General features: G+C 46.2%; 1 protein-coding gene across 2 annotated transcripts in view; it reads right to left on the reverse strand.

Annotated features, from left to right (window-relative positions):
* The window catches only part of CHEK2 (checkpoint kinase 2), a 49,125-nt gene extending 26,761 nt beyond the window's left edge, over window positions 1-22,364 (reverse strand). The window contains exons 1-8 of one of the 2 annotated variants that reach the window (XM_073673229.1): window positions 21,987-22,364; window positions 16,843-17,082; window positions 15,740-15,864; window positions 14,835-14,982; window positions 9,745-9,820; window positions 8,394-8,499; window positions 5,039-5,092; window positions 2,953-3,017 (exon numbers count right to left, since the gene is read on the reverse strand). In XM_073673229.1, coding sequence (XP_073529330.1) covers window positions 2,953-3,017; window positions 5,039-5,092; window positions 8,394-8,499; window positions 9,745-9,820; window positions 14,835-14,982; window positions 15,740-15,864; window positions 16,843-17,065 — 797 coding nt within the window. In that variant the 5' untranslated portion in view covers window positions 17,066-17,082; window positions 21,987-22,364. Of the gene's footprint in view, window positions 1-2,952; window positions 3,018-5,038; window positions 5,093-8,393; window positions 8,500-9,744; window positions 9,836-14,834; window positions 14,983-15,739; window positions 15,865-16,842; window positions 17,083-21,986 lie in introns of both variants that reach the window. The other variant, XM_073673223.1, reaches the window with a different exon arrangement.
* Between the last annotated feature and the right edge of the window lie 4,198 nt (window positions 22,365-26,562).

The following is a 26,562-nucleotide window of genomic DNA, read 5'->3' on the forward strand; positions in this document are numbered from 1 at the left end:
CAGATTGTGGTTAAAGCTGAATAATAATTTGTAACCTTGAATGCAGCTCGGACCTGTGTAGTGTCCCGAGCGGATGTTTGGGATAGTAGGTGTGTGGTGTGAGAGCACTACCTAAACAGGTGAAACAGATAATTAGCTTAGAATGTTATACTGAGGATTAGAAGAAGTTTTCCAGAAGTATTTAGAAGAATAAAATACACACAAAGCATCACATATGGAATAGATTAGAAACTTTCGGGAGTATTCAAAGCAGCATTGCGATTGTATACATTAATGACAAACATTTACGATTGTAATAGATACATGTTAGTGAATAGTTACTTGTGAGAAATTAAATCCTCTTTAATACCGTGCTCTGGCTTTAGATGAGGGTGAAAATAACCTTATCCGTACACAGATTTAAAGGATTTCAATAAATTTATTTAAATATTTAGAACCTTGAATCTGATGGTACTTTTGGAAGCTCCAGAAATACACTCTTCCAATTTCAGGAGGATACCACAGTGTAAGAGATGTTGGTAACGCTGAACTGTAGCCTGAATTACCAGTTCCCTGGTTGTGCCACCTTGTTTAGGTGAGCTGTGCTTTAAATACTTTAGAACCAACTTTATTTGGGTCAGCAATTCAAATTTCCCAGATTTGTGTAGCAGGTGTATCCGATCTTAAATGTCCTTGTGTTCCTTGCCTCTCCTCACAGCCGCAGGTGGCAGGGTCCTGCGCTGCAGTTATAAAGAGAGACTGTCGCGGTCACGCGGTCTCTCGATCCGGCCACGTCGGGTCTTAGGATATGCCCCGTTAGATCGCTGGTAAGTAAATTTTATTCTCCTTTTTCTTTACAGGGCTTATTGTGACTTGGCTGCTGGTTCCCGGCTTACTTCAGAGCCGCCGGCACCAGGATCTTGCGCTGCAGTGATGGGAGGAGGGAGTTCGCGTTCCCGCCGACAGATCGCTTCTGGACCCCGGTTGTGCCACCCATTGATACGAGGTGAGGGTCAGGGAGCACTTGGGTGGGAAGTCTGACCTTTGTGGATGTCTGTGAGTCCACGCCTGAGCCTCTTCTCCCATTCTTCAGTAGGCGTGCAGGGAAATCAGGTCCGCGCTTCTCCTCAGGAGATGTGACGGGTCAGATGGTCCACGGGGTCTTGGCTATGATGCTTTTAAGCCGGTCCAGGTCCGGTTACCACAGGGTGTTTGGTTCGGGGGCACACAGGCCTCTTTGTACGCAGTGGGATGCAAGCCTGCGTCGCAGCACACACATCAGGGGAGAGCCCCGGGCTGCAGCTCCGGCACCCCGCCGACTTTCACACGGTCTAACTCCTGTTTTTCAGGGCCAAACTTTTCACTTTTGGTCTTGAAATGTTTCAGATCTTATAAGGAACACGTCCTTGGTACTTTAGAATGAGGAAATCTTCTTTAGTAGCTTTGATTGTAGATTTACAGCGTAGCCTACACGGAGCCCCGGACTTTCACTTCCTACATATCCTGAGCCCAGGCCACGCCCCCGTTTTCACTGTTTTTCATCCATTTTTATAAATGGGAAAAAAAACAGAAAAAAACAAAAAAAAATGCACGCAAACACACATTTTACAGTGTTTTCCTGCCAACACATCAGTATTTGCAAAAGATTTTTCTGCTGCAAATCCCGAATGTGTGTACATACCTAAAGTAGGGTTCTGCCTGATAACAGCTAGGGCACTTGGTGACCCATGCTTACAATGTGTTTGCATTTGTAATTGTGAGTACCAGGGCACATAACCAGATAGGAAATCTTTGTCACACCCATCTGATCACCTCCAAGAAAGATTCTTTACCTTAGTAATGATAAATCAGAGTTATTGCTCTTTTTAAAGGGGTTTACCACAATATGAATTAATGATGGTATATTCTAGTAGTATGCCATTAACAGATTAGTGGAGGTCCAACTGCAAGGATCTTCAGTTACTCTAAGATTGAAGAATAAGCACCACATTCACTTCCACTCATTATATAGGCATAGCAGCTTACCCGTACATACACTTGTGCCTAGTACTGATTGATTAAGATGTGTTGTAATAAATACTAGGCACAGGCAGATATACGGACAAACTAGGCAGATATACGGACAAACTGCTTTGTCTGTATAAATAATAATGGCAAGTGTCACAGTTCCATCTTTGTGTTGACTGCCATCATATGGGAATAGGCCACTTTTCAAGGTGCTTTACCTCATCTAAGAGCAGCCTGATGTAGGCAAAGAGAAGCTGAATCCAACGATGTATCACTTAGATTACTGGGTGCAGCCGTTCTAACACAATCAGATCTTTTAGATTTAGCAATGCAGCAGAGCTGAGGAAGCTAACCCCGCCCCACCAGACTGTATATACAATGTCCATAGACAGTGAGCTGCTCATCACAAGAGGAGGCGTGTTGGACTAGCATGCACGTTCTGCTGTATCCCAGCAATAAGCTCCTGGTGCCAAAACAATCATTGCAAGCAAACAAAACAACATAGCTTGATAAGAGACGCATCTCTGACATCTGTGTTTTAACCCTTATAGCATGCCATCTTCAGATTACACAGCAAAATCCTGCTGACAGATTCACTGTAAGAACTAATATATATATATATATATATATATATATATATATATATATATATATATATATATATATATATATATATATATATATATATATATATATATATATATATATATCTCCACTCATGGTACACGATAATGTATCAGTTATACATTTTCAGTTTTTTCTTAATTTTACACACACACACACTATGTAAAAATAAGGGAACAAGATAAACTGAGAATGTATAACCGATACATCAGAAAAAAAACCACTATGGTATACAATGAGGCTACTAGCCCTTATGACCAGATTGATCTAATCATATGGATCTAACATACACATTGAAAATAAGATGCTCTAACAGAAACGGGTATTATTGTGTGTACTCACATTTCCAGCACAATGTAAAGGTGATCAACAGAGTTGAAGACTTCTTCAATCTTAATTAAGCAAGGCTGCACAAAGAAAAACAATTTACGTTTTCTACAATGAATTAGAAAAGATCATCTTGCACTGCCATCAAATTACAGCCTTTTTATAGTGCGGAGCTTGATTCATACTTTTCTTTTGTCTCTTCTCAATACAAATCAGTAGAAGCTAATGCTAAAGGTGGCCATGCACATAAGACAGCCATGTCCTTAAAAGATGCTTTCACAAGTTGCCGTTTGACCTGCAGAGCTATGCAGTCACCCCATCACCTTGTTGTTTGGGGTGGAGCTCCTCTTTGAGTGGCAGGTCTGGTGAGCAGCTTTGTCCTGCTACAGCACATTAACAGCTTGTCAGTGTCATTGTTTTTGGGGAATTGTTTTTATAGTGCACACTTTGTGGTAAAAATTATCTTACAATAGGATTCTGCTCATCAGTACGATTATGGTGATGCCAAACATGTCCAGCTTTTTAATCATTTTAGTGGTGAAAAAATAAATCTGAAGTTTGCAAAAAAAAAAAAATTTGGGGGTGTGTAGTTTTTTCCATTTTCCAAAACGCGTAAAGTTTTTATTTTTCAGTTAATGGACCTGCGTGACAGCGTATTTTTTGCAGGGTGATAGATCAGACTTTTCCAAACGCTGCAATACCACATGTGTATTTTTTTTAATATCTAATTTTTAATGAGGGAAAAAGGGGGGTGATTTCAACTTATGGTTTTGGGATTTTCTTTCATATTTTTTAAAAACTGCTTTTTTTCAGTGGTTTTAATAAGGTCTCTCAGGCCGGCGTCACACCAGCGTATGGCATGCGATGCGAGAGGCTAATGACCCTCGGCTTCTGCTCTGCTGCGAGCGTGATAAAAGTGTCCTCCTGCGGAGGAGATCGAGAAAGTAATGTCTCCATCTCCTCCATGGCCTGACTCGGCGTATATCGGACCGCACAGGGATTGCCGCGCAGTCCGATGTTTCACTCGCACCCATAGACTTGTATGGGTGCGTGTAAGCCGAGTCTCAATGCAAGTCGCAGCATGCAATGTTTGTTCTCTCATGCCAAATCAACATGAAAAAATAGTGCTGATCTGCACTGCTCCATAGTATAACACTGGGCCGAGTGCTATGTGATGTTTTATTGTATAGCACTCGGCCGTGTTATTCAGTAGTGTGACTCCAGCCTTATACGGACTTGAAGCGGTGATCGACTGAGCGCTTGTGCTATATTTAGCATTTCTGCATATAGCAAAAATCACGATCTCCTTTGAAGTGTGGGCTGGTTTCAAAGAAGCTACATAATAAGCATGGGGGTCTTCAGCAGACCCCTGGATTTCAAAGCAACCATGTCACAAGTGCACATGGAAGGACGCGTCCCCATGTCAGCACGTGTTAAATGCTGCTGTCAGAGTTACTACTGCTTCTGTCTCCCTGACATAAAAGGTCTCTATACACTCAAAGGGTTTAAAGTCTCCATGTACAGGGCTCCCTATGGTTTCCTAGGGCAAGACAACATTGAGCGGGGGCGCCTTTGTTACGTACTTTATTGGGATACCCTTTTCCCTCCTATCTTTCAGCCCTATAAAATGTAGTAGATTTTAATTGTGCCTCAAAAGGTCACTTACTACTTTTTGTTTGGGATATATTTATACTTAAAAAAAAAAAAAAAACATTAAAAAATAGATTTTATTAATGTTAGACATGTACACAGGAGAAGCCCTCACAATCTGACAGATTTGGCACACTACTGCAAGCAAGATTGGGTAAAAATTGCCAATTCTGGATGTGTCATGCTGATAGACTACTACCCCAAAAAACTAAATGCGGTCATAAACTCAAAAGGGTACGCCAACAAAGTATTCATTTCAGGGTATGCATATTTATGCAGCCACCTTATTTTAGCTCTTTCTTTCAGGAGGGGATGGAACAGTCTTGAACAAGTGAACACTCCCATGACGTGCAAATATTCTGTTACCAAGCATAAAAACTTTATATAATCTACATTTAGCATGCCAAATATTGGACAATTATTTTAACAAAAAATATTATTTTATTCTTACATGATTTATTTTTTTTAGAATTTCAATTTCTGTGTCAACCGAGTTGGACTGGTCCTGCAGGAAAAAAATAAATAAATTAATTAATTTTTAGACTAAGTGGTCATGTGTGTACATGGGGGAATAAGACTATTTCTGGCCATTACATGACTTGTATTCTACATCTGTCACTAATTTTCCATTGTGCAGACTGTCAGTAGTCTCGGAGTTGGAGATTAGTTAGCTGCCAAGAAGTCTCCCATACATAGCATGAGGTGTTCCTGCTCTTCTCTATGTAGCAGATACACAAGCAGCAGCAATGAAGAACATCATACAGCACCACTAATCTGTGCTGCTCTGAATCCAGCACAGGTGTGAGAGAGGTACTTGTTAGATATGGTCATGGTACCAAGTTCCAATTCTAGAGTCCCACTAAAGCACAACAGTTTGTAGAGATGCAATCTGCAGGAAAGCCTATTGGGGACACTGACACGTATAATATGGTCATCATTCTGAATGTCAACTCTGCATCTTACTCTAAAAGCCGCCACATGAGTTTTCTTGAGGGGTTTTGCCATTTTAGAAATATACAAGCCATCAGCTGATTTAGCAGTCATGCAGCATCCCACTCACTTGCAACAGGGAATGCAAGTGGTCAAAGCCATCACCAGGGTCAAAGCCCAGAGGACGCTGTTAAATACCCCATTTACAGAGATTTCCCAGTACATATGGAGTCCGATGGTGCATGTTAAAATTTTCTATTCAGCACCAAGAGAATAAACTTTACTAGACTCAATTCTCATAAGGGTATTCTCAAGTGTGAAAGTTACTCCCTTAGAGAATGCGGGGCTCTAAAAAGCCTCGTGTGAATGGAGTGGTGGTTGATCATGTACACTGCTGCTCCATACACTCTTATTTGAGTACTTATGACCAGCTGAGCGCAGCACTCTGCCATCTCCAGAGCTCCCATTAAGAATGAATGGAGTGATTGACCACCACTCCTGTCAAAAGGGACTCTTCAGAGCCCCTGTTCTCAGAAACAGTGGGGGTCCCAGCAGTTGGATCCCCAGCGATATTACAGTTATCCCCAATCCCAAGGATAGGCTATAATTTCCAAACTTGATAATACTCTAAGCAATAGGTGACTTGAAAGAAACTGGCTAAAATCTTAAAGAGATTTCATCACCTAACCAAAGCAGTTAAGTTAGGCCCCCAACCGATCAGGAGATCAGGGGCACCATGTTCCATATATGAATCAATCAGTATCACACAAGCGGTACTACTGCACCATTAACACACATGTAATACGCATGCACCACATCTCACATAAAAATGAAACACAACCACATCATTCTGAAGGAACATTGGGAGCCTTATGAATGCTCAGGATCAGTAGAAGTAGTCAAACCTTAACCAGTGGATAGGTGATAAATGTAGCTCGTAAGTTAAACCCTTTAAATATTTCCTGTTAAATGATGCAAAACATATATTTTGTGAATGTATCTAGACATCTGTTACAGACTTGTTATGGCGCACCTGATAATCTTTCTTCCTTTTCAGAACGTCCACCTAAGGAGGTCAATGTTGTGAGAAACAGATGCTTTTTGCGTACAGATATTTTTCGTTCGTCTCATGGGGAGACACAGAACCATGAATAGTCTGCTGCCACCTGGAGGCTGGCACTATTATTGCATTTAAATAAAATTGTATCCTCCCCAGCAGACTACACATCGCCAGCTGGAGCCAGGCTTCCTTAGTTCTTTGCAGGGTCAGTTGGAGGCAAGGTCTGTCGCAGATCTGTCTTAGTTTCATTCGCATGAAGATGAAACCTCTTACATTCGTGTCTGTGCTGAAAGAACTGCTGATGGGCTGTCCCCAACAAGTGGAGAAGGATGACCAGAAGACTATCATATCTGGCTAATTAAGAAGGGGGAGGAATATGATGAAACAGCATTCATTCTTAAATATGCCAGACTTATTTTCAGTAGGTCAGAAGAACTGAGCCATTCTTCATATGAGCCTCAACCTTGACTCTTGAATTAATATTTGTTGCAGCTTATTGTCTTTAGACGAAGACACAGGGTAATTGAACAATCGATGTTTGCTAAAATGTTGATTACCCATTGTTACAGTCCATGCAGCTTGTTGACCTGCAAATATTGAAAGACAAAACTATGCAGGTTGATTGAATACTCAAACAATGAGAGGTGACCTTCTCCCACCTCCCCCCAGACCTGTGGATGCTGGCCTGGAGGAAGACTGTGGGTATAAAAAGGGACCTACTAACCTTCTACAGAGAGACTCTATATGACAGTAGCTAAGGCACCATGGCTCCAACTGGAGGAACACAGATTTGAGACACTCTACAGAAAGCCAGCTTAAGGGACCAAGACCCCAGCTGGAGGAATACAGATCTGCTCCACTGACTATCACTGAGCCCATGGAAACGTTTGGAGAAGCCAAGTTGGGACAATCAGGTCACCTGGCCCCATGGAGACATTTGGAGAAGCCAGGTTAGGACAATCAGGTCACCTGGCCACATACCTCAATGGACTGTCAGTTTCCTAAGCTTGTCGTTACCTCCTCTCTGTGGGTGTCCGCCAAAAGCGGAGTGCCACTGGTCGGGGTAGTCGGCCCTGAAAGCCGCAAAGTCACAGATGTTCTAATTCCCGGCGAACCAGCGGAAGGGTGAGAATCTGTAATTTGCACCATCTTGCGGATTTGCTGGGACTGTACTATATGTTATTGTCTGTTGATGGTACAATAAAGTATTGCCACACTGTTTTACCCTCTCCCTGTGTTGTCTGACTAGTATTCTGCCCACGAGAAAGGTGAACAAGCGTTCAGTGGGATAAACCCTGGTCCATGCAGTCTTATTAAAGACAGCCAGGCCAGTGGACGAGAGCACCCACAGGCATGCAGTTATGTTTCTTCTTGCCTTAATTCTTTTCTCCTACTGATTTCTCACAAAACTTGGAGCCTGGCTCCAGCAGGCAGGGTATAGTCTGCTTGGGAGGAGACAATTTTATTTAATTGCAATAATAGTGTCAGCCTCCAGGTGACAGCAGACTATCCCATGGATCTGTGTCCCCCAATGAAGACTACGAGAAACAGATTTTATGGTGCATAGCCTGCAGAATAGTAGAAATCACTCCATCCTCTATGGACTAGAGGAAATCGGTGGTGATACCGAGGGCGCAATAACAAATATGTAGACAATGGATCATGTTTCTAAAGTGACCCTCAATGCTGGGACTGAAAAGTGACATGACATAATGGCTGTCCTTATCACATGATGAAATAATACATCTATTTTGGTGATGTGTGCTTCCGCTGATTAGTAAAACGAGTTGATAAGTCTACTGGAGAGCTTACTTACAAGGTGTGAAGAACTTAAAGAGAACTTGATTTTACTTATAATTTTCACAGCAACTTTTTTGCATGTAGATTTTTCAAAAGCCAGCTTGACTTCTCCACAGGCGCCACTGCAGAAACAGGAGATCAGATCAGTGAGACAGAAGCAGATGAGCACTGAGCATACAGTACCTTCCTACCACAGAAAGCCGCTCTCCGGAAGAGAAATCTAACTTACATTACCGTAAAGGAGATTTCTACCATACCCAATATTTAACACTTTCTCTAGAAACTTGCACATCTGAAAATTACACAGGTAGCCCATTTATTTCACTGGTCACCATGTAATGGTGCTGTAGGGGAATCATACATTGACCCCAACTGACTACTAACAATGACCGGTGGTTTACACGAAACAAAAATAAATGGTAAAAGGCTGCCCATAGACACTTACATTTTTAATAAGGAAATGTGCATAAGACATCTTTTTTTTTTGTTAGGGAAGTCTGCACCAAGACCTGCTGGAAGAGAAGGCTCTCTTTCCTCACTGCTGAAAAAACTAACGCAGTGCATTTGTATGTAAAAAAATGACTTGCTGTTCATATGTTCAGGCTTTTGAGCATCTTTTAAAACACTTCAGGTTTCCAAACATGCCAAGTGATTAATAAAAAAAAAAAAAAAGTGAACCGACGATTCTTCAGGTGTCTTCCACTCTGAAGATGCTCTAAACTTTATAAGACAAGTCAATGGAAAGGCTTAAAAGACAACAAAGTGTCTTCTTGAGCATTTTGCTAGAGTTTTTTTTTTTTATAAACCGCCATTATAAAACCGCTCGTGATTTCTTCCTTGTTGTATGGGGTTAAAAAAAAATACGGAATACGCCAGAAGAAAAACATGCCCTGAATATGTTGGACAAATGGTAGAAAAAAAAAGTCAAGAAAGGACCTTTAAAATAAAACAATTAAGAAAAAAAAAGTGCTTCAAAATTGCAAAACGCCAGAATAGAGTCTTCCTCTTAAAAAACATGGCAGATTCCCATGTTTTTCCAGGAAAAAAGATGTGGTATGTACATACCGTTATATCTGTGAATCGAACACATACTGCTGACGCTTTGAAACCTTCCACAAAGTCGCAGCGGTGCTCTTTGGGTATTAAGATATATGCAATTACTGAATATTTTAATAAAAGTTGCAATACCTACAGGAGGAGACATCCTATAAGGCCCAGGAATAGACAGATAAAACAATGCTCCTGTCAACCACATGACTGGTTTCCACGCTACACTGTGGAGGTTTATGATTTGAATGACATACAGTACTTGAGTACTGCATTTAAAAAAAAATAAAAATAATAAGAATAAAAAAAATTCAACCTACCTTCCAAGAGTTTTCGACATAATATACTTTTCTCTGAACTCTGCTGGGTGAACGGACTGATCATCTGCCAACAGATCTGTAAATACAAAAACTGAAAAGAATTCCACATAACTACGTGGGAAATCGTGAACTATAAGTCAATGACAGACATTTAGGACAATTTACACTGGAGTCATGGACCCATTTATGATGGAAGCCATGATTATGTGCCCGATCCATTCTACCATTCATAAGAAAGGCAACCGATAAACACCATTGATTTACAATACAGCCCATTAGAAGTTTCTTCATTTTCATGGCAGGATTAGGGCTCCATGCCAGCACACTCATCAGGTACTCATGGTGCTAGTATGAACAAGATTTACAGTGGGTACGGTAAGTATTCAGACCCCTTTACATTTTTCACTCTTTGTTTCATTGCAGCCATTTGGTAAATTCTAAAAAGTTCATTTTTTTCTCATTAAAGTACACTCTGCACCCCATCTTGACTGAAAAAAAAACAAATGTAGAAATTTTTGCTAATTTATTAAAAAAGAAAAACTGAAATATCACATGGTCATAAGTATTCAGACCCTCTGCTAAAACACTCATATTTATGTCACATGCTGTCCATTTCCTTGTGATCCTCCTTGAGATGGTTCTACTCCTTCATTGGACTCCAGCTGTGTTTAATTAAACTGATAGGACTTGATTTGGAAAGGCACACACCTGTCTATATAAGACCTCACAGCTCACAGTGCATGTCAGACCAAATGAGAATCATGAGCTCAAAGGAACTGCCCAAGGAGCTCAGAGACAGAATTTTGGCAAGGCACAGATCTGGCCATGGTTACAAAAGAATTTCTGCATTACTCAAGGTTCCTAAGAGCACAGTGGCCTCCATAATCCTTAAATGGAAGAAGCTTGGGACCACCAGAAGTCTTCCTAGACCTGGCCGTCCAGCCAAACTGAGCAATCGTGGGAGAAGAGCCTTGATGAGAGAGATAAAGAAGAACCCCAAGATCACATGTCCATTCTTCTGGCGTTCTCCACTCAGATGATGCTCTGTTCTTTACAAGTCAATGGAAAAGCTCAAGAGATGCACAGAGGACGACTTGTTAAACAAACGTTAATGGTTTCTTCATTATTCAAATGAAGAAGAAAAAAACTACAGTAAAAAAAGTAAATAAACACATGTCACAAAATCCATGGGAAAACACTCCAAAAGTCTGCTGGTGGCCAAAATCGTTGAAAAAACACTCAGGAGACATCAAAGGGGAAAAACAATACACACCCTTCAGGAGTTTAAAAGATGTCATGTGCCTCATAACGACTCACAGAAAAAGGGGAGGAAAAGAAACACACAGATGAAGAACACTTAAGAGGGGACAGACTATGGCACTTTTTTGGGAGGAAAAGTTTGTTTAAGCCATTTTTTATGCTTGAACCTCATTATAGCATTTACAGTATTTTTTATTCAGTTCTTATTTTTTTAGGCTGGCTCAACAAAATGCAGGTAATTTTCATTATTTTAGATATTTTTATCTAATTTAATCATTTGACACATTTTGAAATGCTGCATAATTGGTAGAAAATTGTATTATTGTATTCCAATGCCCTAGTTAATTACAAAACCTACTACTACTTGAAACCAAAAATGCGACATTTTAAAGTTCATCGAAAGGGCTGTGTAACCTTTCATGCAAAAAATTTGTGGTATAAATTCATGTAGCTAAATTCCTTTATGGCGAATTGGAATAGAGGTGCATGTTCTGTGTGAGCAGGCCACCCCTCATCCATGTATCCATATATGTAGAGGATAGAACAGCGCTCTATAGTTTGCATCAACCAGATTTATTGAAATATTCCAGATCCAACAAAAACACCGCTTTTGTAATTTTTATTCATTACATGCAATGTTTGTGGTCAAGAGAAAATGACCCGAAACTCTGCACGTAATGAAAAAGAATTACAAAAGCAGTGTTTTTGTTGCATCTGGAATATTTCAATAAGTCTGGTTGAGGCAAACTTGTTAGGGCTCCTTAACACTGAGTTTTGGCACCCATTTGTCAGTCCTGTCAGGGCTTATGTTAGGATTCAGGCGTACTGGGCCATATACTAGAATAGTGCTGACAGAATCTACGTGCGCTCTGTCGTACATAGTTTTCGGGTGTGTATGCCTACTGGAGACAGAGACCCAGAAGTCTACTACATCTGAATGTACGCCTCCAGTAGGCATAAACGCTCAAAATTGATGCACGACAGAGCGCACGTTAGCTTTATCGGCACCATTATAGTCTATGGGCCAGTCGGCACTTACGTCCTAATCCTGGAAATTCAGACGCAAGACCCAACGAGACCAACGAAAGCACCTCAATACTCTGAACTGTAGTTCTATTCTTCTCTACGTATACACATACTTTCATCAAACGTTGTAACCAGTGAAAAAAAAAATCCACTTTAAAGTGAACCTGTCATCAGGATTGTACTAAGTAAACTGCTAAGTAAACTACAAGCAGTGTCAGGTGAGCGCCGTTACACTGATTAATATGATACCTGGGTTGAAGAAATCCATCCTGTGGTTGTTGTTTAATCTGTGATTGCAGTTTGAAGATAATGATATGCTCATGCTCAGGGGCGGCCTGTGTGGAGGGTTGGATTTCATTGGTGCCTTGTTCTCATATTCATCCTTATAGGCTTAAATGACTGGTGACTGAACCTTCGGTGACCTGCCTCCTATTTTAAATACTGCCCTTGTGCAGGTCATATTGTTGGCTTCACAGCAAAATGGCGCCGGCCGACGCACATGCGCAGTAGCAGCTATCGCTTGCCAATAGATGCCACTATGCATGCACTGCCATTTTGTTGGAGGAAAAGAAATTTGGCAGCTATAGATGCTACTGCGCAAGCAAGTGCTAGATGCTACAGCGCAAGCAAGTGCTAGATGCTACAGCGCAAGCAAGTGCTAGATGCTACTGCGCAAGCAAGTGCTAGATGCTACTGCAAGTGCTAGATGCTACAGCGCAAGCAAGTGCTAGATGCTACTGCGCAAGCAAGTGCTAGATGCTACTGCAAGTGCTAGATGCTACTGCGCAAGAAAGTGCTAGATGCTACTGCGAAAGCAACAAAATGGTGCTTGTGCAGTAGCATCTATCAGCAAGCATACGTGTCCACTGGTGCCATTTTGCTGTAGTTAAATTATTTTGTTAAAAGACTACAATATGAACTGCACAATCGCAGTAATTAAAATAGGAGGCATGCCACTGAAGGATCAGTGAACTGTCATTTAAGCCTACAAGGATGAATATGAGAATAGAGCACCAAATAAAGACCAGCCCACAGGCCGCCCTGAAGCACGAGCATATCATTAACTGAAAACTACAAATACAGATTAATCAACCACAAGATTGATTTCATCAACCAAGGTATCATTTTAATCAGTGTTTGTAAGATATTGTATTACCTTATTTTGCTTCTTTGTTTCAGGGCTGTGGAGTCGGAGTCTGTGTCCATGCAGAACTAGCAGATATCCGTACACCTGTATGAGCTTCTCTTCTGTCCTCCCCGATGCTCAGACAGGGGGAGAATTTATAGAATTTATAAGTAGTGTCTGATCATGAAGGAGGGGAGCAGAGAATCTTACACATGAATACAGATATCTGCTAGTCCTGCAGCTCAAATCAGCTACTCCAAGTGCATGAATAAGGCAGTGTGTACAACACTTTTAGAATGGCGTTCGGGAGACAAGAAAGCAAAATAACCTAATAGAAGATATTACAAAGATTTAGAACATTGACTGATGATAATAGTTTTGTCACTTATGGCCTCTGCTGCCCACTAGTGACACATTTTCGATAAAGAATAAGAATTTAGATGCAAGTTTCTCAGCCATTAGTACATATACTTCAGGCTCCGTAAAAGCAAAAGGTTTTTATTTCTTCATATTTTACCCCCAAAAATATCAAACAGTTAGTATTAGAATTCATGTGCATAAAGTATTAATGTGCCTTACAGGAGTTTACTGGTGATTCCTATGCTAATAGGAGCACCCCTGATAAAGCCTGCACTTACTGCACTGTCCTGTGCCCACTCTCAACAATATTTTAATATTTTAAAACGAAGGGGCGATTCAGTAAAAAAAATATGCCAACATTTGTAAAAAAAATAAATAAATTAAAAAAAATTTAGTACATAGGGTATATTGCCAAGCATGTAAAATGCATCTGACAGGGTTGATGGAACACTGCGGCTGAAATTGGTACTGTATCAGGATACGATCACACATCAGTTATAACTGGATTTCTGCATAAATCTGCATCAAGACCTGCCCTCAAATTTCAGTAGGAAATTTTGCTGCCGTAGATTTGCAATTTGCGCCATGACAAAAAAAAAACCCTCAAAACTGCATATACCCCATTCAGGTATTTTTGCTCTTAATGGGTGACGTATATTCAATGGGGGCTAATTTGTGGGCAGCCCCACAGCTAAACTGCATATGAGCAGTGGAAAGCCTGCAGCCAGTCTTTAATTTCTGCCGTGGATTCTGTGGCAGTTACATACTGTACCATTAAACCATCTCTACATAGTTCATAGGGATCACATTGCATCAGGATTTAAGGAAGAAACTTAGTTGCAAAAGTGTGCCAATATTACATCTATGTCATACTGGCCTTACCCTAATGCAGGAAGAGGTGGACGACTCAGATATCCCACTAAATACTAAGACCCCGCACTAGGAAGAATTGATTCAGTTTTAGGCCTCATTCAGACATGTGTGAACCATCGTCAAAGTATGGCCTGAGCCGCAGCCAGTCTGTGCATTACTGTCCACACTTTGATCTTCTGAACTCTGCTTTACCCAGGGTGCGGGTTTAAACATAGCTGTGCCCAGGGCTGGATAAATCAAAGGTACACAATGCAGAAATGGGGAAATTTGCTGCAAGCGGGTGACTTTTTAGGACATCTTTGCATTGATGTCTATTTGATATTTTTAGTAGCCGGACAATAAAATCTCAAAGTAATTCCTGGCTTGGTCCAACAGGCTCCTAAAGTCCACAGTAATTAGTCCACCCCTGTCTCTAACCACCAGGTTAGTATTATTACATTAGTACCTTTATTTGTTGGTAAAGAAATGGCAATTTCAGCATTATTTGTTAAAGGTAGCTTCTTCCCATGGCCAATTTTTGTGTCATTTAAAAATGTTCCATTGTTACTCAGATCTTCTATATATGCCACAGGGGACGGAGCAGGTCCGGTGTCCTAAAGTCACAAGAAAATAATTATCTGTTAAAATACAATTGTTGGTTTGCAGACTCTGATCTGACTGTAGAAATATACCATATCATAATATTATATATAAGCAATTAGATTTAACTGCAATTTGACACTCTTAGGGCTCATGTAGACGTCCATGTCTATCGGTCCAATATCAGACCACAATCCACGGACTGGCTGCAGCTCTCCTGACCCAAGCATCACAGCTTCTTATATTTCTATGAGGCAGCCACACTCGGGAGTGGAGGGCCGCAGCCATTCTGTACACTATGGTCCGAGATCGGACCGATTTGTATGCCTCCTCCCCCGAAAAAGTTCAACAAGACAGGCGTAGCATGAGCGTGCTGGAGTAGAAGGTGATGAATTCCTTTCTTAGGCGCACTCCACTTAATGAATTTGGCGAATGTCATCTGTGCCATGCCATATCATTTTTGGGGTACAAAACACCGTTATTTTTAATAAATGTGATGGGTGGGCATGACCACGCCCCATACAGCCCATTTTGATAGCGCTAGTTGTCCCTGGTGTGAAAACGGCAAAAGTCGCTACGTTTTTGCTCAACACCCAGCTGCAGCGGTGACTTTTCAAAGCTTTTACAACAGTTTCCTGACATAAAAGCTTTGAAGAACTTGATGAATTTGCCCCGTTATCTGCACATACCCTAAAGCGTCACTAGAGATCACATCTATACCTGATAGATTAGTAGCTTAGCAGATGGTCATGAGAAGTATAGGACACTTACCCTAAAAATCCGAAAGTGATTTTTACTGTAGGTTTTAAATCTCTCTGTCTGGTTTATTACAGGCCTATCAAACGTATAGTCACATTGTCTATTCCTTCCGAATATATATTCATCATTCACACAGTCTGCAGAACAAAGAAAAACAAAATAAATTAAGTATAGGCAGTGGTAATAGGTTTTATGTCCAGAGCAAAGAAATATTTGGGAAAATTACAGATATTTGGGATTTACAGAACAAAATACGTCCTTAAATTCTGTATGGCATTCCTCCAACATAAGCGGGGAGCTGGATAATACAGAACTTAACCGTTTCCAGCAGTGCTATAAACTGTGAACGGAGGGGAGGTTGAGTATGTATACCTATGTTCTACTCATAGTGGGGCTAAGCAGAGCCCTGCTCTCAAGAATGCTTGGGGGTCCCAAAAGTCACACCTCCATCGATCAGTAAACTAGCCCTCATCAAGTTTTGAAATACACCTTTAAGCAATTTGAACATCAGTTTTAGCAGAGCAAATAAACCAAAAAGAAAAGGCCTGTCTTCTCCTAAGATGTTAGTTTTAAACAATAATGCAGGGACGTCTTACAACTCTACATTGTGTTTTACTCTATTATGCCTCCTCGAAATGTATGACTACATTTTCCTGGCAAATTTTATCAAGATATACATATTTTTTATATTAACCCAAAAGAATGAATTCATAATGTCAATTAAAAAGGTCTACTTTCCCATGGGTGTACCTTGGTCAGCAATTTTAGGGCTCGTTCCCATGTGGTGAAAACGCTGCAGATTTTCCGGATGGAGTATTGCCATCAATTTATACTGCGGATGTCAGTTCATGTTTCACCCTTCATAGTGCAAAGAGTAAGACGCTCGGTTTACCAGTACCATTTTCCACAGTGGTATTGTTTTGGTTTACAAATACTGAACACGTGATCGTGGCCTTAACGTCAAAATCAGAGATGGAACAGAATGTAAAAAAGGTTCCCACCTATTTAATTTCCGTTTTGCCCATAAACATACTAATGCACAGTCGTATACAGTGGCGCACCCCTAATATAACTTACTAAAATGCAAAAGCAATTTATGGAGTACAGATACATGCCATGGTTTATGAACCCCTTTCCAAGTGCCCAGAGTCGACCCCACGCATGTGAACTCTTGACATCCATTTCCTCCGGTATTGACGCAAGATCTTGTGTTGGTAAAGTTTCCAAAGAACTCAAAGTGCCAGAGCCGGAGGAGGATGACTGGCTCTGTGAGTGCGGAGCGCTGGAGGAAGAGCTGGAGGTGCCTTGTGAAGGCTGCGATGGTTGGGACTCACCCATGTCGTCTCATTAATGATCTAGATAAAAAGAAACAGAAATTAGGCAGAAATATAGATAAAAATGTAGCCCTATGTATACACTGAGCACACGGCTCCATAGGCCATACAGCTGTATGCGTTGTTCACTATTCCCCACTGTGCACCGTGTCTTAGGCATCTGTATCAGCAGCACCTCTGTGCTACAAGACTCCTATTTATTGCAACAGTAGCAGCAAAGTGAGGCTTCCTAGTAGTCATGGTTACCCAGGAGGCAGAGTACAGGGGAATCTCTGCAGTTGCAGTAAAGGACTTCGGAGATCAGGAAAGGAAGACAAATCCTCTAATGAAGGACATTGCAAGTTTAAAAGAGCTGTGCACTACTATGATATTGGTGGCCAATCCTTACAACCGGGGTGCAGAACAGTTTTTATGCCAATAGCCATTTGGATATTCATACCCTAGACCAGTCAGCCCTCTTTTCATGTCATCATGCCCCTGTGGGTGTGATAACATAATTTGGATGAGCTGTCCAACACGATAACACGAAAAGAGGGCCGACTAGTCTGGGGAACTAAAGCCCCATCGACTAGACAAAGCCCTCATTAGCATAGGAAACAGGGACAATATAAATGTTTTTTTAAGGCTAAGTGCCCACGATGCAGAAATGCTGCAGATTTTTTCCGCTTCTCCCTGGCAGGAAAAACACATGCGGATTTTACATGTGTTTTTCCCGCCAGGGACATGTGGATGTGAAGCGTTCTTCACATGCATTTCCGCATGCGGGTTATCAAGCGCTTTTCCAAACGATTTTAGCATCACTTGGAAAAGTGCTTGACCGACACCTAAATGTATCTCCACACTGCGGCTCTATCTAACACATTTCTACGTGGGCGTTTCCCCCAATAGTAGCTGCTCTTGACACCAAAGCTATTACGTTTTTATTGGTCCGTCAACAGGGCAGCACGGTTGCTCAGTGGTTAGCATTGCAGCGCTGGGGTCCTGGGTTCAAACCCCACCAAGGAAAACATCTGCAAGGAGTTTGTATGTTCTCCCCGTGTTTGCGTGGGTTTCCTCCGGTTCTCCGGTTTCCTCCCACACTCCAAAGACATCCTGATAGGGAATCTAGATTGTGAGCCCCAATGGGGACAGTGCGATAATGTCTGTAAATTGTCTGAATTGTAAAGCGCTGCAGAATATGTTGGCGCTATCTAAATAAAAAGATTATTATTAGGCTATGTGCCCATGATGCAGAAATGCTCAGGATTTTTCCTAAGCGTTTCTGCATCTCCCTGGCAGATAAAACGCATGCGGATTGTACATGTGGATTGTACATGCGTTTTTCCTGCCAGGGACAAGCGGAAGTGAAGCTTTCTTCACATGCATTTCCGCATGCGGGTTGTCAAGCGCTTTCCAGGCGATTTTAGCATCACTTGGAAAGTGCTTGTCAACTTGGTCACACTATATAAATCCATGCAACCGGCATGGATTTATATACTGTGACCAAAAGAATGGTAAAAAAATAAATATATACTTACCCTCTGATGGCCCGCGCTGTCTTGCTTCCCTCCGTTCTCCCTTGCCGGCAGCGTTACACTGAAGGACCTGCTGACGTCAGCATCGCGTGACCCGTCACATGACTATGACGTCAGCGCAGGTCCTTCAGTCCATCGCGAACTTCCGGCATGAAAGGACGAGTGCAGCGGGGGCCGCCAGAAGGTAAGTATATATTTATTTTTCATTTTTTTCTTCTGTACAGTTTTCTATGGTACCCGGGTCCGGAGGAGTCTCCTGTCCTCTAGACCCGGGTACCATCCGTACATTGGAATGCGCATCTACATATACAGTGATGCGTAATCCATGCGATCTAATGCAAGTCAATGACGGCGAAAACGCAGCACTTCCGCAAAATAATTGGTAGTGCTGCGTTTTTTTCCGCAATGATAATCCGCAGCGGAAATTTCCGCAGCATGTGCACAACACATGCAGATTATCATTGGGGAACATGGCAGACCTTCTACCATGCGTTTTTTAAGCGTTTCTGCAGCGTTTTTGCCGCTGCGGAAACGCTTAAAAAATGCATCTGGGCACACAGCCTTATAGCCATACGAGGGCTCGTTTTTGCAGAACAAGTTGTACTTTTGAATGACACCATTCATTTTATCATGTGATGTATTGGGAAACAGGAGAAAATGCCTAGTGCATGGAAATTGTTAAAAAAAGCACAATTCCAATTGTTTGTTGTTGTTTTTTCCCTTTTTACAGTGTTCACTATATGATAAAAAATCACCCAGCAATGATTCTCCAGTTCAGTACAATTACAGAGATAAAAAAAAAAAAACATGCGTACTTGGTAAGTGTTGAAAAAGAAAACAAAAACAAACAAACCTTCCCTTGTGTCGCCATTTTCCGAGACCTGTAACATTTTCACATTTTGGTTGATGGGGTTGTGCGACGGCTTTTTCTTTGGTTTCGAGCCCTAAGCCCGTGTTTCTTTTGGGGTAGATGTTATGCTTTGATCGTCTCTACATTTTTTAGTAATGTTTCGGCAGCGGAAAAACATGACTCTGGAGTTTAGATTTTTTCCTTCATTACACCGTTTACCAATCAAGTTAAGTGATTTTATATTTTGCTTGATCGGACTTAATGATACCACGTGGGTATTTTTTTTATTTGTTTATTTTCAAAAGATGGGTAACTTGAACTTTTAAAAACATTTTTTTTCACTTTTCTCTGCATTTGTTAGTCCCCCTTAGGGGACTTGACCCTGTGATAATCTGATATATAGCAATACCACAGAACTGCTTCTGGAGTTCATAGGAGTACTATCATGACAGGCACAAGTTCTGCAGCAGATCCCCAGCTGCCATGTCTTACCCATTGGCGCCCAGTCACAGGGGCACCAAGGAGCTGTTAGAACAGCGCCCCCTGCTAGCATGCTGTACACACAGCCGCCAGAGACTGACAGCGGCATTTAGCAGGTGCAGGCTGGCCTTTGCTCAATGAATGGCTGTTATGTGGGCTCTGTTTCTGAACTGACATATCAGAAACAGTACAGCATGTGTCGGTAAGGAGTTCAACAGACAGATCAGGCCAGAGGGCTTTCATACCATAGTCCAGTGATCCTTAACCTTTCTTACGTTAGGAGCCACAAGCCACAGCCAGTAGCCACTCCCCCCAGTAGAGTGTTACATGCAGATTTTCCCCATAGACTTGCATTAGGATCAGAAAAATCCAGAGGTAAATAACACATGTAATCCTCACATGACTATCAATAAAGTTTTGTCAAAGCCAACTACCAGGAAGTATCAAAAACAAAGCAGCTTTATTTAAAAAATGACACACCAAAAAGAGACAAAAACTGCAGCATTAAAACGGCATGTAAACAAAGACATTAGCTAATAGGAGCACAAAATTTGCAATAACAAAACCCCCCCAAAAAGCTGATGGTGTGAACGTGGCCTTAATCTGTGCAGCGGCTGGGAGTCTCCTGACAGAGGAGTGACCTCTCCCAATAGAGCGCTAATTGCCGCAGGTCGTGGCTGTGTCTGGACTGCGGCCTGTGCACTCACAAGTATCCTGCTGCTCCCAACCGTCCCATTTTCGGCGGGCCTGTCCCGCTTTGTGGGCTCAATCCCACGTCCCGTCACATCTCAGCTGTTCTCCCAGCTGTGGAGGGTGGTGGTGGGGCGCAGGTAGTAGCCGGCTGCTGCAACTACCACGTGTACCCGCTGCTAACGAAAGTTAATATTCACTATCTCTAATAGCGGGCACAGAGGATCACTGAGCAGCAGCTGACAGTGCATGTTATTAAGGAGAATGACTATTCACTCCTCTCCACGCCCATATTACAGGTGTGGAGAGGAGTGAATCGTCATTCTCTTTAGTAGCAGGCACACAGGATCACTGAGCAGCAGCTCCGGCTGACAGTGCACGCTATTAAGGAGAATGAGTATTCACTCCTCTCCACGCCCATAGTCCCGGTGTGAAGAGGAGTGAATATGCCGGCAGCTCACCTCAGTAATGTCATGCGCTGCTCAGATGCTGAGATCAGCTACTGATAGACAGGACGAAGAGCTGGAGCAGAGGGGAGGAAGGAAGGTGAGTAGAAGTGTTTATTTTTTTCCATGTGTGCAGTGATGGGGGGCCACGCATACCAAGATTGGAAACTGAGGGGGGGGCAGGCATACCAGGATTGGTGTCTGAGGGGGGGGGGCACACATACCAGGATTGGTGTCTGAGGGGGGGGCACACATACCAGGATGGGTGTCTGAGGGGGGGGGGGCACACATACCGGGATTGGTGTCTGAGAGGGGGGGGCACGCATACCAGGATTGGGGTCTGAGGGCCGTCTCCTGAATGCCCCTCATTACCAGTGCCCCTAAGATAACTCCTCCTGCCAGGGGAGAAAGAAATGGTAAATGGGCGTGGATAGGGGTGTGGCCAGTGGCATGGCCAAAATTTGCTGCGGATGTGCGCATGATCTGTCCCTCTATCTGTTCTTCAAAAGTTGGGAGGTATGCTGCAGTATGTCCGTTAATTACATTCCCAGTACAGTCCCAGACACAGGGGACTTTTTATTTAGAGATAACATTACAAGGGGGCGTGGCTCACAGGGTAATAACGCAGAGCAGCCAAGACACGCCCCCTTGTAAGATCATGACCTGGCCATAGCACGAACTACAGCGGCCTGTCTCAGGGACCACATGGCGGAGTGATAACACAGGCGGCATGAACAGCGGAAATAAACTAGACACAGGCCACTTCCGACCTGGTGACCGGCCGATATCAGCCGTATGCTCATCCCCTGTAACCTGCGGGCTGCGCGGTCCTGCTCCCTCCGCCATCCACACTACCGCGGCAACCCCCCCATTCTGCTCTTTCGCAGGTCCCACCTCCCCCCGCTGTATGTGGACCCGTCCTTCATCCCTGCGGCCCGCTCTTACCGCACAACAGCCACATAAACAGGAAGACTCAGCGCTCCTCTTTTGCCGCCATACAGAGTCAAGCATAGGCGGCCAATCAGCGGCCGTGACGTCAAAATAGGCGGTAACCTTTCGCTTCTGGTGTGTTTTCCTCGTGACTGATAAGTGGGCGTGGTTTCCGTGCTCAGCCCGCACCAGACACACCGAGCAGGGGTATTCGAGGACACAGCCTGCTATACAAGGAGCGGGTGATGAGGGCTTCACTTCCGGGTCCCACCTGTGTGCTCCTCAGCCATGGAGCTTGCAGGCCCTATAGTGTGGAGGCGCTGTGCCAGTCATTGGCGGGCGTGCTGCACTGGCGGTGTGGTGCCCCGGCTGTTCGCCGCTCCCCCTAGTGCCGGTGTATCCAGTGTCCGTGCAATGGGCTGCCCCGTGCGTTGTGCACCGCCCCGGCCTGTGTCCCAGCGCGCCGCCATGTCTTTATGTAGCAGTGCCCCTTTATGTAGTGCGACCCTCAGGCTCCTGAGTGTCTCCTCGGGCAGCACCCTGTGCTGGAGCTGTCAGTCCACTGTCAGCGGCCCCCAGCTCTTCTGCCCCTCCTGCAGCTGCATACAGCCTCCTGATGAGAGCAGGGATCACTACCAGCTGCTGGACTGGTGAGAGGGGCCATGTACTGGGAGGAGGGGGGACTGGTGAGAGGGACCATGTACTGGGAGGAGGGGGGACTGGTGAGAGGGACCATGTACTGGGAGAAGGGGGGACTAGTGAGAGGGACCGTCTACTGGGAGGAGGAGGGGACTGGTGAGAGGGACCGTCTACTGGGAGGAGGAGGGGACTGGTGAGAGGAGGGACCGTCTACTGGGAGGAGGAGGGGACTGGTGAGAGGAGGGACCGTCTACTGGGAGGAGGAGGGGACTGGTGAGAGGAGGGACCGTCTACTGGGAGGAGGAGGGGACTGGTGAGAGGAGGGACCGTCTACTGGGAGGAGGAGGGGACTGGTGAGAGGAGGGACCGTCTACTGGGAGGAGGAGGGGACTGGTGAGAGGAGGGACCGTCTACTGGGAGGAGGAGGGGACTGGTGAGAGGAGGGACCGTCTACTGGGAGGAGGAGGGGACTGGTGAGAGGAGGGACCGTCTACTGGGAGGAGGAGGGGACTGGTGAGAGGAGGGACCGTCTACTGGGAGGAGGAGGGGACTGGTGAGAGGAGGGACCGTCTACTGGGAGGAGGAGGGGACTGGTGAGAGGAGGGACCGTCTACTGGGAGGAGGAGGGGACTGGTGAGAGGAGGGACCGTCTACTGGGAGGAGGAGGGGACTGGTGAGAGGAGGGACCGTCTACTGGGAGGAGGAGGGGACTGGTGAGAGGAGGGACGGTCTACTGGGAGGAGGAGGGGACTGGTGAGAGGAGGGACCGTCTACTGGGAGGAGGAGGGGACTGGTGAGAGGAGGGACCGTCTACTGGGAGGAGGAGGGGACTGGTGAGAGGAGGGACCGTCTACTGGGAGGAGGAGGGGACTGGTGAGAGGAGGGACCGTCTACTGGGAGGAGGAGGGGACTGGTGAGAGGAGGGACCGTCTACTGGGAGGAGGAGGGACCGTCTACTGGGAGGAGGAGGGGACTGGTGAGAGGAGGGACGGTCTACTGGGAGGAGGAGGGGACTGGTGAGAGGAGGGACGGTCTACTGGGAGGAGGAGGGGACTGGTGAGAGGAGGGACGGTCTACTGGGAGGAGGAGGGGACTGGTGAGAGGAGGGACGGTCTACTGGGAGGAGGAGGGGACTGGTGAGAGGAGGGACGGTCTACTGGGAGGAGGAGGGGACTGGTGAGAGGAGGGACGGTCTACTGGGAGGAGGAGGGGACTGGTGAGAGGAGGGACGGTCTACTGGGAGGAGGAGGGGACTGGTGAGAGGAGGGACGGTCTACTGGGAGGAGGAGGGGACTGGTGAGAGGAGGGACGGTCTACTGGGAGGAGGAGGGGACTGGTGAGAGGAGGGACGGTCTACTGGGAGGAGGAGGGGACTGGTGAGAGGAGGGACGGTCTACTGGGAGGAGGAGGGGACTGGTGAGAGGAGGGACGGTCTACTGGGAGGAGGAGGGGACTGGTGAGAGGAGGGACGGTCTACTGGGAGGAGGAGGGGACTGGTGAGAGGAGGGACGGTCTACTGGGAGGAGGAGGGGACTGGTGAGAGGAGGGACGGTCTACTGGGAGGAGGAGGGGACTGGTGAGAGGAGGGACGGTCTACTGGGAGGAGGAGGGGACTGGTGAGAGGAGGGACGGTCTACTGGGAGGAGGAGGGGACTGGTGAGAGGAGGGACGGTCTACTGGGAGGAGGAGGGGACTGGTGAGAGGAGGGACGGTCTACTGGGAGGAGGAGGGGACTGGTGAGAGGAGGGACGGTCTACTGGGAGGAGGAGGGGACTGGTGAGAGGAGGGACGGTCTACTGGGAGGAGGAGGGGACTGGTGAGAGGAGGGACGGTCTACTGGGAGGAGGAGGGGACTGGTGAGAGGAGGGACGGTCTACTGGGAGGAGGAGGGGACTGGTGAGAGGAGGGACGGTCTACTGGGAGGAGGAGGGGACTGGTGAGAGGAGGGACGGTCTACTGGGAGGAGGAGGGGACTGGTGAGAGGAGGGACGGTCTACTGGGAGGAGGAGGGGACTGGTGAGAGGAGGGACGGTCTACTGGAGGAGGAGGGGACTGGTGAGAGGAGGGACGGTCTACTGGGAGGAGGAGGGGACTGGTGAGAGGAGGGACGGTCTACTGGGAGGAGGAGGGGACTGGTGAGAGGAGGGACGGTCTACTGGGAGGAGGAGGGGACTGGTGAGAGGAGGGACGGTCTACTGGGAGGAGGAGGGGACTGGTGAGAGGAGGGACGGTCTACTGGGAGGAGGAGGGGACTGGTGAGAGGAGGGACGGTCTACTGGGAGAGGAGGAGGGGACTGGTGAGAGGAGGGACGGTCTACTGGGAGGAGGAGGGGACTGGTGAGAGGAGGGACGGTCTACTGGGAGGAGGAGGGGACTGGTGAGAGGAGGGACGGTCTACTGGGAGGAGGAGGGGACTGGTGAGAGGAGGGACGGTCTACTGGGAGGAGGAGGGGACTGGTGAGAGGAGGGACGGTCTACTGGGAGGAGGAGGGGACTGGTGAGAGGAGGGACGGTCTACTGGGAGGAGGAGGGGACTGGTGAGAGGAGGGACGGTCTACTGGGAGGAGGAGGGGACTGGTGAGAGGAGGGACGGTCTACTGGGAGGAGGAGGGGACTGGTGAGAGGAGGGACGGTCTACTGGGAGGAGGGGACTGGTGAGAGGAGGGACGGTCTACTGGGAGGAGGAGGGGACTGGTGAGAGGAGGGACGGTCTACTGGGAGGAGGAGGGGACTGGTGAGAGGAGGGACGGTCTACTGGGAGGAGGAGGGGACTGGTGAGAGGAGGGACGGTCTACTGGGAGGAGGGAGGGGACTGGTGAGAGGAGGGACGGTCTACTGGGAGGAGGAGGGGACTGGTGAGAGGAGGGACGGTCTACTGGGAGGAGGAGGGGACTGGTGAGAGGAGGGACGGTCTACTGGGAGGAGGAGGGGACTGGTGAGAGGAGGGACGGTCTACTGGGAGGAGGAGGGGACTGGTGAGAGGAGGGACGGTCTACTGGGAGGAGGAGGGGACTGGTGAGAGGAGGGACGGTCTACTGGGAGGAGGAGGGGACTGGTGAGAGGAGGGACGGTCTACTGGGAGGAGGAGGGGACTGGTGAGAGGAGGGACGGTCTACTGGGAGGAGGAGGGGACTGGTGAGAGGAGGGACGGTCTACTGGGAGGAGGAGGGGACTGGTGAGAGGAGGGACGGTCTACTGGGAGGAGGAGGGGACTGGTGAGAGGAGGGACGGTCTACTGGGAGGAGGAGGGGACTGGTGAGAGGAGGGACGGTCTACTGGGAGGAGGAGGGGACTGGTGAGAGGAGGGACGGTCTACTGGGAGGGGGAGGGGACTGGTGAGAGGAGGGACGGTCTACTGGGAGGAGGAGGGGACTGGTGAGAGGAGGGACGGTCTACTGGGAGGAGGAGGGGACTGGTGAGAGGAGGGACGGTCTACTGGGAGGAGGAGGGGACTGGTGAGAGGAGGGACGGTCTACTGGGAGGAGGAGGGGACTGGTGAGAGGAGGGACGGTCTACTGGGAGGAGGAGGGGACTGGTGAGAGGAGGGACGGTCTACTGGGAGGAGGAGGGACTGGTGAGAGGAGGGACGGTCTACTGGGAGGAGGAGGGGACTGGTGAGAGGAGGGACGGTCTACTGGGAGGAGGAGGGACTGGTGAGAGGGAGGGACGGTCTACTGGGAGGAGGAGGGGACTGGTGAGAGGAGGGACGGTCTACTGGGAGGAGGAGGGGACTGGTGAGAGGAGGGACGGTCTACTGGGAGGAGGAGGGGACTGGTGAGAGGAGGGACGGTCTACTGGGAGGAGGGAGGGGACTGGTGAGAGGAGGGACGGTCTACTGGGAGGAGGAGGGGACTGGTGAGAGGAGGGACGGTCTACTGGGAGGAGGAGGGGACTGGTGAGAGGAGGGACGGTCTACTGGGAGGAGGAGGGGACTGGTGAGAGGAGGGACGGT

This window comes from Phyllobates terribilis, unplaced genomic scaffold (assembly GCF_046119375.1).
Source record: "Phyllobates terribilis strain yellow unplaced genomic scaffold, ASM4611937v1 Scaffold_1__5_contigs__length_1240528914, whole genome shotgun sequence".
Classification (NCBI taxonomy): Eukaryota; Metazoa; Chordata; class Amphibia; order Anura; family Dendrobatidae; genus Phyllobates; species Phyllobates terribilis.